This window comes from Suricata suricatta, chromosome 11, assembly GCF_006229205.1.
Source record: "Suricata suricatta isolate VVHF042 chromosome 11, meerkat_22Aug2017_6uvM2_HiC, whole genome shotgun sequence".
Classification (NCBI taxonomy): Eukaryota; Metazoa; Chordata; class Mammalia; order Carnivora; family Herpestidae; genus Suricata; species Suricata suricatta.
The window spans coordinates 587,174-601,937 of NC_043710.1; the positions used below are offsets into that span (position 1 = coordinate 587,174).

At 62.0% G+C, this 14,764-nt stretch overlaps 1 protein-coding gene across 5 annotated transcripts in view; it reads right to left on the bottom strand.

The window, feature by feature from the left end:
• Positions 1 to 14,679, bottom strand: part of CHID1 (chitinase domain containing 1) — a 24,794-nt gene extending 10,115 nt beyond the window's left edge. For 2 of the 5 annotated variants that reach the window (XR_003900389.1, XM_029915431.1), the window contains exons 1-8: positions 14,589 to 14,679; positions 8,978 to 9,131; positions 8,325 to 8,474; positions 7,933 to 8,065; positions 7,210 to 7,254; positions 6,667 to 6,773; positions 6,281 to 6,342; positions 3,398 to 3,490 (exon numbers count right to left, since the gene is read on the bottom strand). Coding sequence is in view for 4 of the 5 variants with exons in the window: in XM_029915431.1 (XP_029771291.1) it covers positions 3,398 to 3,490; positions 6,281 to 6,342; positions 6,667 to 6,773; positions 7,210 to 7,254; positions 7,933 to 8,065; positions 8,325 to 8,474; positions 8,978 to 9,088 (701 nt within the window). In the remaining variant the exon portion in view is untranslated. Of the gene's footprint in view, positions 1 to 3,397; positions 3,491 to 6,280; positions 6,343 to 6,666; positions 6,774 to 7,209; positions 7,255 to 7,883; positions 8,066 to 8,324; positions 8,475 to 8,977; positions 9,132 to 9,589; positions 9,651 to 14,588 lie in introns of those variants that run through there. The other 3 variants (XM_029915433.1, XM_029915432.1, XM_029915434.1) reach the window with 3 other exon arrangements.
• Between the last annotated feature and the right edge of the window lie 85 nt (positions 14,680 to 14,764).

Genomic DNA, 14,764 nt, shown 5'->3' on the forward strand with positions numbered 1-14,764 from the left:
CCCCCCCGCTGCCCGGAGCAGACACCCTGATGGCGGCCACAGGGTCCCGAGCCGTGGGTTTTCGATGCTCCGCCCCGAGAAGCGCCAGTCCGGGTAGGATGCCGACGTCTGGCCGGCTCACGGCAGGCACGACTCCCTGAGCCTCTCCTCCTTTGCTAATCTCAGCGGCTGGCCTGTTAGGGGCGACTTCCAGAAGCTTTGTGGAGTCCACCCCACAATCTGCCCTCCCCTGTGCCCACCACATCTTTCCTGGGGTATCCAGCGCTTCTGGGCTGGTCCTCCACACAGGTGGCTGCCCCGGGCTGGGCTCCCACGCGCTCCTGGGATGGCCCTGGTCTGCAGATGCCTGTCCAGATCACCTCCTTCCCAGCGCGCACATCCCTCCTTTCTAGAAGGCTGGCAGCCATGCAGGGCCCCTCACCCCGAGACCCCACAGCTGCCAGCAGCGGGGAAGGGCACTGCAGGCGAGCGGGGGGCCCAGCACACTTCGTGCAGCCCTGGCCTCCCTCTCCAGGCGGCCAGATGGCGGATGTGCAGTGTGGCCTCCAGCTGGTTTCCTCCTGGACTCGGAGATTGCTGGCCTGGACAGGGTGGCACTCAGCGGCCCACGGCCCGACCTGGCAGCCCTGTGTGCCTCTAGGGCTTTACCCCTGCCCCAGCACTTCCAACCCTCTGTCCCTCACCCCTCTCACTTCACCCCCACGTGGTGGACGCCTCCCTCCTCCGTCACCCGGTCAAGCTGCCATGTCGGGGGCTGAGCCCCATTGCTGCAGTCACCCCAACCTGCTGGAAACCCCACCTCTCATGGGGCCAACTGGCCTCTCTTCCAGAGAGGGTCCTGTCCCATCTCCCCAGTCCTCAAACCCCCTGTGGCCCTGTATGTGTAGCTGGACCCTCCACCCGCTGCCCTGCTGGTATCTTCCCCCAGACACCACAAACCAGTCGCCTATCGGTGGTAAACCTCAAGTCCTCCCCCTGACCAGCCCTCCCCAGGCAGACCCTCCTTGGGGTCAGCGTACACTCCGTGAATGGCCATTGGCTCCTGCCACCAGCCACACTGACCAGCCCCTGGACACCAGCCGCAGAGCTGCCCCGACAGCAGCCCTGATGGGGCACCTAACTGGGGATGTGTGGAAGGCGGGGCCACTGTCCACCTATTCGCTGCTGGAGCACCCACGCCTGCCCCCCCACAGGCCCGGTCACCCAGGCCCCTGACTGCCTCTCGCCTACTCAACCCTGTGGCTCCTCCTCCACCCAGAGCTGGTGTCTCCATCTGTGCATGAGGCTGACGGGAAGTTCCAGAGCACCAGCTCCACCGGAGGGAGGGCTGTGACCTTGGGAGCAGGGCTCAAGGTCAGCGTGGCTACCTAAGCCAACAGTCCCAGACATGGCCCATAGCAGAGAAAAGGCTCCCTCCCGGAGCTGTCGTTCTGTGCGCCAGAGCCAGCCTTTGTGAGGTGAGCGTTGAGCATGATTATGGCCCGCTGCGGGACATGCCAAGACAACGTGCTCCCTGGCCTCGTCTGTGGGGGCGGCCCCCTGCGGTTACGTGGGAGGTAAATGCCAACAAGACAAACTCCTGTGGGGACCACCAGCCAGAGCCTCGGGGGGAAAAGGCCGGGCTGGCTCACAGCTGGAACAGCACAGCCCCGGTCTACACCCCTGAACCGCACGCGGGCGGCCGGCCGTGTCCACAGCCCATGAGCTCATCAGTGCCTAACCCCCCACCCTCAGCCCTGACCACACTGGCCACGGTCCCTCCCTCTGGACAGCCCCCCTCAGCCACCACTGTCCTCTCACAGTGGCTACAGGATGAGGAGCAAGGCGTCCACTACCTGTCTAGGTGCCAGGAACCCAGGTAAGGGTACGACCCCTGGGCACAGAGGGCACCAGCAGGAAAGCCAGGCCCAGAGGGTATAAGGGGGCTCCAGGGTCCAGCACACCCTCTGCGACCCTGCCCCACACACGACAGATGATGCCAGGCTCTGGGGGGGGGGGGGGCTACAGGACTGGGCAGTACCTACCCTCAGCCTGAGGCGATGCCTCCAGCCTCTAGGAGCTGAACTTCACCAACAACGCCTCCTTTGCCCATCCCACAGATGGCTCCTCACCACGAAGGACAACATGGTCTCCACCCGGCCAAGTACCTCCCACCCCCCAAACCACTCACAGAAACTGGGAGACCAGAAGGGCGCCCAGCCCCTGCAGCCATGCCCACAGGCTCTACAGTCTGTACCCGGCCTTCCTGGGGCACAAGCCCCTCTTCCAGCCCCAGGTCCAGCTCTAACCTCAGAATACCACGAGAGCCCACCCTGGGGGCAGCCCCAGGACACACGCGCACCCCCCCCTTCACAAACGTGCACGCACACTCTGCACGAGGGAGGAAGGACAGATGGGTGGGGCTCTGGCTGGGCTGCCCCATGAGGGAGATGCCGGCCTGTGGGACCCTTCCCATTCACAGTGGGGCCTAGGGACACAGGCATGGGCCCCACCCCCACTGCAGCCCACCCTGATGGACCAAGGACCATCAGAAAGTGCGTGGGGAGAACTCAGGCGGCAGGCTAATGCCCAGGAGATGCAAAAGGCGCGGGGGACCACAGCCCTAGGCCGTGTGCACAGGCCTTGGGTGGGACGCACGGGCTGCCAGGGGGCATGAAGGCCAGGCGGGCCTGCCCCCAGGGAACATCTGTCTCTCTTGCCGGAGTGACCCGAAGCTCCGTGTGAGCCTCTTTCAGCCCTGCTGGGAGTCCATCAGCCTGCGAACCACAGTGGGGCGTCACCGGCCCCAGAGCCCACCCGCGCTGCTCCCACTGACTGCTGCACCGTCGTGCTGCCGCTCAGCAGCTGGCCCGCCAGCTGCACTGTCCAGGGCAGCAGGGGGAGTCCAGTGTGCACCTGTGGGCCGAGGGGCTGGGCTGGCATAGGCCAGAGCCCCCAGTCGTCCCACCAGGGCCTCTGTGGTCCTCTCCCCAATAAGGCTCTGCCATTTGACCCCAGGTCTGCCCTCAGTCCACACGGTAGATCTGGAGCATCTGCGTGGTACCCTGGGCTGAGGGGACATGGCTCCAACAACTAGGGCCCAGGCCACTTGGCCTCCCTGTTCCCTGGGTTCCAGAAGGGATGCCTCACTGGGCTGGGAAGGGGGAACAGTCAGGCAGGGAAGAAGGCTTGGTGACCACACATCCCTGACCTCCCAAGGGCGCAGCAGGTGCGGACTCATCCTAAAGCTCCGCACCGTGGCAAGACTACACCTGAGAGTGGGAGTATCTAGAAGAAACAGCCCTTCAAATTCAGGAGCTTCCAGCAACTTCCAGCATCTTCCAACATTTGGGGAGAAGGGCAGCGTGTGCCCAGGAGGTTGCCCTGGGTCCCCGGCCACAGCGATCATGACACTTACCCGGGAGTGACGGCCGGTGGGATGACCAGGATGGCCAGCAGCCGGGCCTGGCGCAAGGCCTCAGCCAGGTGGGTGAGCATGTGGATGAGGCCCCTGCAAAGAACCCGGAGATCAAGAACAGGAAGTCGAGGGGCTTGACTCAGACCCGCTACAGGGCAGGCGCCCCAGCATCACTTCCTGCCCTGGAGGTACGGGCTCCCGAGAGGCCCTGCGCGCTTCACACTCTCGAGCACCGGGCAGCCCAGCAGGCCCCGTGGGGGTCACCTTCTACCCAAGTGGGCTGGTCCCTGGCCTTCCTCGCCCAGGATCACCCTGAGAATGACATGGGGAAACAAAGGGGAGCCTGGGCAGCACCCCGCCATGTCTGGACTCTCCCAGACACACAGCCTGCCCAGGCGGTGAAACACCACACGACGCCGGGGAGAGCCACACAGCACCGAGGTGGGGCCTCAGCCCCGGACAGTGAGGGCAGTTCCAGCAGCCATGTCTGGGGCTGACGGGGGAGCCCTTGCCCAGCACCCCAGATCACTGGCATCGACAATGCAGCCTCCTTGCGTGGCCTCCCTGAGCCTGGAAGACACAGCTGTGTGTCTGTCCTAGGCAGGGATACACCCCCAGTCCTGGGACACACAGGAGGAGCACATGCGGGTGTGCGTCGCGTGGGACTCTCCACTTGTGCCTGGACGTGTCTCAACAGGGAGAGGGCCACCAGGTGGGGGGGCAGGGAGAGGCAGCGTCATGGGCTCCTCTGGCCCCCAGAGCCACGGGGGGAGGGGGTGCCTGGTTGAACAGACTAGCTCAGCTCAGGTACCACCTGAGAGCACTCTCGGGCACCCCACCCCCTCATGCCACCAACAGATTCCAGGATGGTGCCATGCTCTGTGTGTTCACTCTGGCCTGTCCCCACTGGGGCTGTGGGTGGGAGGCCCTGGGCCTCACCCAGAGAGCACAGCGAGTCTGGGTCCAGGGCACTTGCCCTCTCACTGGCCACCCTGTGTGACCAGGGCATGGCCCCCAGTGCCTGTCTCCAGGCCACACCAGCAGAGACGCAGCCCTGGTGGCCTCGACAGGAGCGGATGGGCACTGACCGCCGGACCAGGATCAGTGGGAGTGATCCCTGCTGCCTCACCCAAAAGGAGGCGGCTTGGGGGGTGGTCAGGCTCAGCCTCAGAGAGCACACACTTCTGTCAGCGCTGCCAACAGCTGTCATGTTGCAGCATGATCACTGTCACTTGCTCTCCTGGCTTTCTGGATGGCCCTGGGCTGCATCTTTGTGGGACGGAAAGGGTGGTCTTGTGCCCCTGGGGCAGCAGCCACCAGGAGGGAACCTCCAGTCACCCCCGTCCCAGGAAACAGGCCTGCCACACACTGGCTATGAACAGAGGGGACCCGGTCACTCACTAGAGCTCATCATCCCCACTGCTCCACTGGCTCAGACCACCTGCTCCTCCCCAGAGGACATAGTTCTATGGGATGTGCGTGTCACGGAGCTGCTGTGCCATCGCCCCCATCATACACAGGCCATGTACCCCACAGCATTTGCAGAAGGACCCTTGGACACCTAGTCAGAAGGCCGACTGAGGGTGACAGGTAGGGATGGCCTCGTGAAATGTTCCCATCATGTCCTGCGACAGCCAGGCCCATTCTGTCCTGGGAGATGGTTCCCAGCTAGCAATGTGCCCACAGCCATCTGCCAGGCTGGCTATTCTCTGCCCCACTCCACCTGGCCCCCTGCCTGCCCTGCCAACCGTCCCCTCGTCACGTGCCTGCCACATCCTGGCTGTGGCTCAGGTAAACCCCCGCCTGTGCTGTGAGCCCGGGCAGAATGCAGCTCTCTGGTGAGAAGTTGCATCAGAAGGTGCTGGAAGGTCACCCTGGTAGGGCCTTTGCCCTGCAAAGATCACAGCAGAGCCTTGGAAGGAGTGGTGAGGGGTGGGGTCTCTGCCAACAGCCAGAGCCCCTGACACACTGGCCCGGTGCCAGGTCCCTATAAACACAGCAAGTCCCTCAACTCGGCTCCCATGGTCTCCATGCATCATCCTGCACAAACTGGGCCTCAGGGCCCTCCCAGGGCTAGGAGCTTGTGCCCAAGTGGGGTAGGAGCCACAGCTGCCCGGACAGGCTGCCCTTGCAAAGCTGCTCAGGGAACCCCAGACATGCCTGGCTCCAGGAACAGGCCAGAACCAACAACATGCCCTCGCTGTGCACGTGGAGACGGGAGACCTGCTTGGGGACACCACCTCCGAGTGGGCGGAGAACGGACTGTAGCTGCAGGACAGGAGGAGGGGCGCCTTGAAGAGGAGCCCAGTGTTCCCTGCTGGGGAGGCAAAGGGGGCTCAGGCTTTGAGCTGGGACTCCTTCAGGCAGGAGAGAGAGGGAAGCTGCTATCAGAACTGGGGGTAGCTGGCTGCCAGCCTCTGCTGCCCCCAGACCCGTGTGGGCCGCCCCATCACTCTGCGCCCACATCCCTGACACAAGTGGGCAGTGGCTGCTGCAGGGGACACTTCACTCTCTGGTCACTCAGGTGCCCTGAGAGGGGCACACGCATCACCTGCGGGCCTGGGTGGCTGGCTCTGCAGCCCGGCCGACCGCTTCTCCTCGTCCCTACTTCTCTTCGTCCCTAGGAGGGCTTGGTGCTGCTCAGCAGAGGCATCTGGGCTGGTGTCCAAGCCTGATGCTGGTGTCACTGCCCGGGCCCCTGTCATCCCACAGGGTACTCTTGGGTGACGTTGACCACACGGCCTTTACCACCCACACAGGCGTCCAGGCCCGCAAAGCAGCACGCTGGCCCCTGACTGTTCTCGAGCGCTGTGTCTGCCCCCCCACGACGCCCCCCGCCCCCCAGGCCGCCCGGGGGCCAGGAAGGGCACAGAGCCCACTCACGTGTGCTTCTGGCTCAGCAGCTGGCTCCAGACCTCCACCACGAAGCCATCGAAGTGCTGGTTCTGAAAAGACACACGCAAGTGAACGGGGATGCGGCGACCCCGGGGGCGCAGGTGGGGAGGCAACACGGAGCCGGCCACCAGCACCCACGAAATGAGGTCATGGCAGGCCTGGGAGCCAGGAGCAGAGGGACCAGGTGCTCACGTGTCTTGTCCCTCAAGTGCCCCCTCCCCAACCCCAACTCGGGGGGCCCGAAGAACCAGCAGGACAGGCGCCCTCCCAGGAGGGAAGCTGGCTGTCCCCAAGCGAAGATCCCCCCAGCCCAGGGGACATCTGTGGTCAAGGCGAAGCCCAGGGCAGTGCCCCCATGCAGCGCCCGGCCTCACCTTGGCCACCTGGACGACTGCCTTGCTGAGCTCCTCTATCTCATCCTCGCTGTCCAAGACACTCCGGAAGTCCTCGTGAGTCCAGTCCTCAAACAGGAGTCGGGGCACTTGGGGGACAGACCCACAGAGACGGTGACCCTTCTGTGCGCGGCCCTGCCCCCAGGGCAACCCTTGGCCATCAGAGCAGAGGGAGCACAAAGCTGGGCACCCACAAGACGTGGCAAGGGAAGGGCCGCGAAGGGCGGCGAGTCGTGCTGGCCTCTCTCCCCTGCACGTGCCATGTGTCCAAGCGCCCGGACCCCAGCTCCCCCAGCTCCCCACCGGAACCCGCCCCCCATGGCTCCTCCTGCTCAGCTGTCACCTGCTCCTGTGCTCCAATCCCCAGACCCTGCTGGCCCCACCTGCACTCTGGGGACACCCCAGCCAGCTGTGGGCTCCAGGACAGGGCGGGGCAGGTGTCATTCCACCTGGTCCTGCGAGGGACACACATTGCGTGCAGCCAAAGGGCTGGGTGCCCTGCCAGCCCAGGCCCACCGGACTTACCTATACGCAAGCCCTTGGCCTGCTTCCTGACTGCCCGCATCCACCCTGTGGGACAGGGAGAGGAGAGTTGGTGTAGGGACACAACCCCTTGTCCGCATGACGACCCGACCACTCCCAAGGCAGAAAATGGGGGCCCCGTGCAATGGGGGTGCAGGAGGGCAGCAGCAGGAGGGAATCTGCAGGCCCGCCCCCCCCCCCCAATCCCTTCCCCCTCTCCTCTCCATGCAGAGCAGCCAGGATGGCTGAGACCCCTGGGCCACTAGGGGAAACATGGTGGCATCAGCCACATCCAGGGAAAAGTGGCCTCCAGGGGGGCTGGGACTGTTTCTTGGAGCTGAGGCGAGCCCAAGGGCCGAGTCCCAGTGCTGGCCAGCCTGTCCTTGGACACTGCCCTCCCAGCCTTGAAGGGTGGTTTCTCCACAATCAGCACCCTCTCTCCAAACCCAAAAGGGGAACAGTTACTTGGACCTGGGCGCATGCTCACAGAAGTGGCTGTCAAGACAGCCAGACCCTCCCGGACACCTCGCCCCTGGCCCGGGGTACAAACTGCCGAGGGGAGCAGGGTTCTGGCCAATGCCAGACAGTTGTCACACTGATGCACACACTCAGCCACACACACACACACTCCCACACAGAATGATACCCTCACGCTCACACACATGACGGGCACTCACACCCTTCTGGGCCCTCAGGATGAGCACAGATGGGCAGCAGCGTGAGAACCTTGGTCCACGTCGTGCAGGCCTGTGACCTCGAACATCTCCCGGCCGCGCCGCTTGAGCTGCAGCCACACGGGTGAGATCTGCGTGAATTTGCCCCCGAAGACCTTTGCAATGTCATAGCCATGGCTGTTCCACTGGCAGAAAATGGAGAACAGGTGAGCACGCTTGCAGCTGGGGACAGAGGGCCCTGGAGACACCTCCGGAATGGGACACCGCAGAACCGTCCGTGCTGTGCGGGACGAGTCCCAGGAAACCCTCGGCATGACTCCCACTTCTTGGGGAGGCCTTTCTCCCGCTGCACCTGCACGGCGGGAGCCCAGGGAGGTGAGGACACACACCCCAGGGGCCGCCTTGCCCTCGGGACCTCCGTATCCACCCCAGGGCCCGGCTTACTGGAGTGACGTAGCCCAGGACGTCCCCAGCAAAGTGCCTCTCCCGGGCCTTAGGTGAGCAGTAGCTTCGATGCTCCAGAACCACATCCTCAGCCCTAAGGTCCGTCACCACCAGACCCCGGTCTTGGACTGGCTTCTCTGAAAACTGGGTCTGAAACAAAAGCGACAGGAGAAGGTGGTCAGGGTCTGCTGTGGGCAGGACATGGGGCCCTGAGGGGCAGCAACGGTCTTCTCATCAGCTGGGCACCACACGCTGGGGTCACCATGGTGCCACTGACCAGAGATCTCAGGACAGCCCCCCGCTCCCGGACTCACTCTCCCGTCCTAGAAAAATGGCGCAAAGGCACAGTTCACCTGGTATCTGATCTGTTCAACCGCCGTGAATATCACAGAACTTTGCAAGGCAAGTCAAGAGTGTGGGCATGTGAAGAAGCAGAGGAGGGCTGAAATGTGGGCCCCTGGGGGTGGGCACACCCTCAATCCCGGCACCCGAAGCTGCTTCCTCCCAGGCCATCTGGCCAGAGCCCCGGGCAGTACGGCCAGCTGCCCAAGGAGGTCAAGGCCCAGCACCCCGGGTTACAGACTGCCACATCACAGGCTCGGGCCATGGCTCCGGCGGGCAGAAGGCGAGGGGCCAGCCTTGACCACCCGTACCTTCTCCAGCAGCGTCTTCGAGGCAGCCTTCTTGGCATCTGACTTTGACAGAGTAGTATGAACAGAGCTGCAGGTCAGAGCAAGCCAGAGTGTGCCGAGGAGCGCCCTCATGGTGGCAGTGTCACAGTGCAGTCCAATCTCGGGGTTCAGGGGGCTGTAGAGACAGCAGAACGCATGAGCACCAGCAGCATGGGGTGTCCCCTCTGTCAAATGAAGCATCCAACAGGGCTTGGGTTCTCGTGGCACTGGGCTGGGCACTGGCCCCAGGACAGAGCCCTGCCCTGCGCCAGGCCCAGCGGGCTACCCAGCTTCCAGCACTGCTGGGCCCCTTGTTCCTCTCAGGGGCCCTGAAAGGGGCCTCCCTGCTGCTAGTCAGAGAGCCTTCCCCACCACCTCAGGGCCGCCCTGACCACGGGCAGCCATCTAGGAAAATGGTAACTGCCCTCCACCAACCCAAAGAAATTGGGCTACTGGAGGCTTTAAGTGTAAAATACAAACCACAGAAAGGACTAGGAAAAAATAAGTAACTCAGTGGAGAAGGCTTTTCCAAGTACATCAGCAATGGTGGAGGTCAGGTTAGTTAAAAAAAAAAATGCCAACAGAATTCATTACATTAAAATGTGACACTTCCAGGGCACCTGGGTGGCTCAGTTGCTTGGGTGTCTGATTCTTGATCTCAGCTCAGGTCATAGTCTCACAGTTCGTGAGTTCAAGCCCTGCATCAGGTTCTGCGCTGACAGTGTGGAGCCTGCTTGGAATTCTGTATCTCCTTCTCTCTGCTTTCCCTGCTTGCACTCTCTCTCTTTCAAAATAAATGGATGAACTTCAAGGGAAAAAAAAGTGAAACTTTCATTTAGGAAACAAGAAAGAAACAGTATACCTCATAACACATTTCTAGCTATCCATAACGAGCAAACAACTCTTATAAATCAATGACACTCCAATAAAAATAATGTCCAATAAGAAATGCCCCGCTCTAAAAGGAAAATGAAGAGATACACACATATCTCTTAATGCACAAAATCTCCTAGTTCCATAATACTCAGGTGCCCCATACAGACTTCCTATCATAGGCATACCCAGCAAAATAAATACTCCAAAATAGAAATAACTCTAATACACGTTCTCTGTAATAAAAATCCCATAATATAGAAGAACCCCATATTATACACACTCTAAAAGACAAAGGTGCCCTGGACTGCACAGATGCCTTGTAATATACGAGATGCCCCGTAATACCCAGAAGTGCCCTGTAACACCCAGAGGTGTCCTGTAACACCCAGAGGTGCCCTGTAGTACACGATATACCCTCTAACACCCAAGGGTGCCCTGTAATACAGAGAGATACCCAGTAGTACACGGAGGTGCCCCAAGCCCGAGAAACAGCACCTCAGCTTTACCAGCAGTCAAGGGAGCAGACACTCGGTGGCGGGAGGACCAAAGAGAACGAGGCTGATAGGATAACCTGGGGCAGCAACAATTCTCCCAAGCTGTTCCTGGGACCTCAGGTTGCAAAAATCTTTTTGGATGACAATGTGGTTATAAATACACTTTCCAACATGTGTTTTCCTGTCACTTTGGGGGGCTTCCCCACTTACGTGGAAAATGTACGAGAAGGTTCACCGCCACGCTGTTTAAACAGTAACACACACCTCCGTACACAAGAACACAGACAGGCACTGTGATGCTTGTGATGCACTGCTGGTGCAAATGTTACAAAATGCACACACACACAATCCCATCTTTACTGAAGAACTCCTGTGTACGGGGTTCCTGGGTGGCTCAGTCGGTTAAGCGTCCGACTCTTGTTTTGGCAGGTCATGATCTCATGGCTGTGGGGTCGAGCTCCAGGTCGAGCTCCGCGCCGAGCATGGAGCCTGCCTGTATGTATACACCTTACAGAAAGCACAGAAAGGACAATGCTAGAAAGTGAGCAGGCTCTTTAGACTTCTGGTCCCTCTGTTTTTGGGTTCAGCAGCCACTTTTCTGGCTTTCTGGCACTGGACTTCTATGAGCTGTGCAGTTCATTTTTAGGTTCTGTCCCCACTCCCAGCCCCTCGCAATTCTGCTTCTCGGCAGCTGCGTACCAGGCAGGCGCAGACCACTGGGGCCCTGCACGAGGCTTTGGGTGTGCAGGTGTGACGTGTGTTGGCGACGGACTGCTCCCTTCCTTCCGCCTAAGGAGCCACTTGGTGGCAGAGCCAGAGATACCTCAGGTCCCGGGGAGCAGCCCAGCCGGCAGGCACATGGCCTCCCCGACTATGGGCATCCCTGGGGTCACCAGAGCCCTAGCCAGGCAGGGTGTGCCCTGTCAGAAGCTGGCAAAGTCAGGCCCTCTGCAGCACTCACCCCTCCATCCCCTCCACCCCGCTGACCTCCTGGCCAGAAGCCTGTTTCTTCCCCTTCCAAAGCCCTCCTCTCCACCTGAAGCCCTCACAGAGCAGCACAGCGGTGCAGCTCTGGGCTGTCACTTCCCTGGGCAGGCTTCTACGCTGCGGCACCTGCGTGGGGCCACGGGACTACAAGCCTGGGGCAAGGAGCCCTGGAGGTCCCTCCCCGCGAGGCAGGGAGGCACAAACAGCTGGCCCAAGGGCTTCACGGGACGGGAGGGCAAAGCTGGGTAAAGGTGTAGACGGGCAGCTCTGAAGGGGCTACAGGGAGGGATACAAAGACCAGGTCCGGATTGCCATCCTCTGCCCCCTCCCCAGGCGCCCCTCTCCTGGGTGACTTTCTGGCCTCAGAATCATCAAGGACAACAGCTCCCGCCCCCCTTCTCGTGACCACAGCTCAGACTGGGGCTTCCTCGGGCATAGCAGGGCGGTAGACAGAACTGACCCGGTCAGGCTAGGACTGCGGCTGCCAAGTGATGAGGGGCTGACGCTGGGAGGCCTGGCCACCACGAGGCCAGAAAGGCACCTGAACAAACGTGCTTCCAGAACGCAGACCTTGCACAAGGCGCTGTAGAGCTGCAGTGGGGACTATGCGTGCAGGGACGACTGTACCTGCTGACAGGAGCCACACGGAGTGGGGGGAAGGCCCACTCCGCCAGACACCCCCAATTCTGACCCCAGTCCCCCTGGGTCCCCTCCATGACCTCAGGCTCCTCCTCTGGGATGGAGGTCTGGGTCACTGAGGATGGAAGGGGATGAGAAACCAAGAGGAAGAGCAGTCCTCCAGCAACCCACCGTGGCCCAGGGTGTGCCCCAGCGGCCTGCTCGCCCTCTGTCCATGGCCTGCTGCCCCGCCTGCTGTCCACTCACCCACCCGAACACCCCCTCGGCCAGGGACTCGCCCGGCCCCTGACCTGGGATTTCATCCTGAGGAAGGAGGAAGAAAGGGTGGAGATGGGCTGGCCTGGGGGAGGGAAGACGGACCCTGCCAGCCTGTGTGCGCTGTGGAGGGGGCAGTGGAAGGGGAGCCAGACTGAGCTCGAGGCCCGGACTGGCACTGCCACCTTATCTCGGTGGCAATGTGAGCAGGCTGCTCCCGAGCACTGGGGACACAGCGGGTGAGCTACGGTGACACCCAGGGCGCTCAAGATCGCTGCCGTGCTGTGTGGGCCCGGCCACCCTACCCCAGGCCTGCGCCCCCTCTTCCTCTACACACGCCAATGATCTCCTTTCAGCGGCACGGGTGCCACAGAGCGCAGTGCCCAGTGACCACTTCACTCCGTGGTCGCCCACAGGGCCCTAGGGAGGCAGGGGTCTCAGATCCGCGCTAGCAACGGACAGCCTTGCATTTCCGGGGGCTCCGAGCTCCGGGGAGGATGTGTCAGCAGCGTGCCGACCAAAGGACGGCGGGTCACAGCAGTGACTCTCACGTGGTTTCTGAGACCCACAGTAAGAGTCCGCCATGACCTAGGGCATGTGTGCAGGCGTGTCGTGTGTGTCGAGTGAAAGCCGCTCATCAGAGCTAACCCTGCTGTGACACACTCATAATTTTTCTACTTCCTTTTTAAGAAACGAGTTTCTAGGGGCACCTACGTGGCTCAGCCAGTTAAGCATCCGACTCTTGATCTCGGCTCATGTCGTGATCTCAGGATTCAGGAGATCGAACCCCACGTCGGGCTCTGAGCTGACAGCGTGGAGACTGGTTGGGATTCTCTTTCTCTCTCTGCCTTCCCCTGCTTGTGTTCAGTCTCTCAGAATAAACAAATGTTAAACATTTTTTAAAAATTTTTACCCATCGAGTTGGTCTCACTATTCAGGGACATGCTGGCTGGTGGTGTTCTGAGTGTGTTGCCAACACGTGGCTGCACCACAAGCCGACTTTCTGGTTTGTAGAATGGTGCTGTTTCCACGACAGGTAACATCAGCCACGCCGACCCGGAGACACGCGTCCCCCGGCGAGGCGAGCACGCTCTGGGAAGCGAGGGCCTGGCGAGAGGCAGGGCGACCACAGCGCTGGTGACTACTGACCACGTGCTGTGCGTCGGGCTCTGGGACACAGGAGCCGGAGGTCATCGCGCTCAGAGACGAAGGCTACGCGGTGCGTGGCCACCGAGCCACCCTAACTCAACAGAGCTACGGACACAGGACGCCACAGATGGCTCAGGGTCCAGCTCTGCCACCAACCCGCCGTCATCGGCTCTGTGGGAAGCGAGGGGCCGAGTCACCCTCCTGCGTGGAAAGTCCACAGCTCTCAAGGCGCCGGGCTAAACGAAGACGGATCCAGCCACGTGTGCCCCAAGCAGCACGGGTCTGCTCGCCCAGTCTCGCCCACCTCGGTGACACTCAGTGCCTCCAACAGGTCCTGGCTCTCACACCCTCTTGCACAAATCTCACACCTCCATTCTCACACCAGCCCCCCATGCTCTCACCTGTTCTCTCCCAGCCCACACTCCTATCCACCCCAACGCTCACACCTATCTCCCCACACTTGTTCTCTCACACCCACCCACGCACTCATACCCGCTCTCTCACACCTTCCCTCATGCTCACCCCCATCGCCACACTCATACCTGCTCACACCCACTCACAGCTGCCCTACATGCTCCCGCTGTCCGCCCCACAGCTGCTCTCACACCTGCTCACACCCACCCCCTCATACCTGCTCTCACACTCCCGGCCCACAATCATATCCACCCCGACGCTCAGCCTTGCTCACGCCCACCTACACGCTCACACCTGTTCTCTCACCCACACTCTCAGCCCTGCCCTACACGCTCACACCTCATCTCTCACACCTGTTCCCCCCTCACACCCACCCCCACACCCGACCCCCGCTCACTCCCACACTCATACCCAACCCAATGCTCACACCTGATCTCACCTGTTCCTTACACCTGTCCTCACACCCACCCACACTCTCACCCACTCTCACACCCGCTCCACACACACCCGCTCTTACACACTCGTCCCACCCACTCTCTCACACCTGCTCCCTCACATCCACTCCACACGCTCACATCCGCCCCTCACACCTGCCCCCCACACTCACACTCGCTCCACACACTCACACCTCCGTCGCACCGCGCCTCCTGCTCGCACGCGCCCCCCGCACGCCCACCTCGAGCGCGGAACCGAGGCTGTGAGGGGACGAGGGAGGAGGAGGGGCGGGCGCCGAGACGCAGGGCGCGGGCGCCACCCTGGCCGGCCGCCGCGGGGCTCACCTTCATGTCCCGGAGGCCAGCCGGACAACCCTCGCGCGCGGCCGGAAGCCGCTCGCAGCCGCCGCCGGAAGTCCCGCCCCAGGACGCTGGAGCGCCGCTGCCGCGCACGGCCCGCTGGGCCGGGGGCGGGGCCGAGGCAGGGGGTCAAGGCCGGGGGCTGGGGTTGGGGGGGCAGC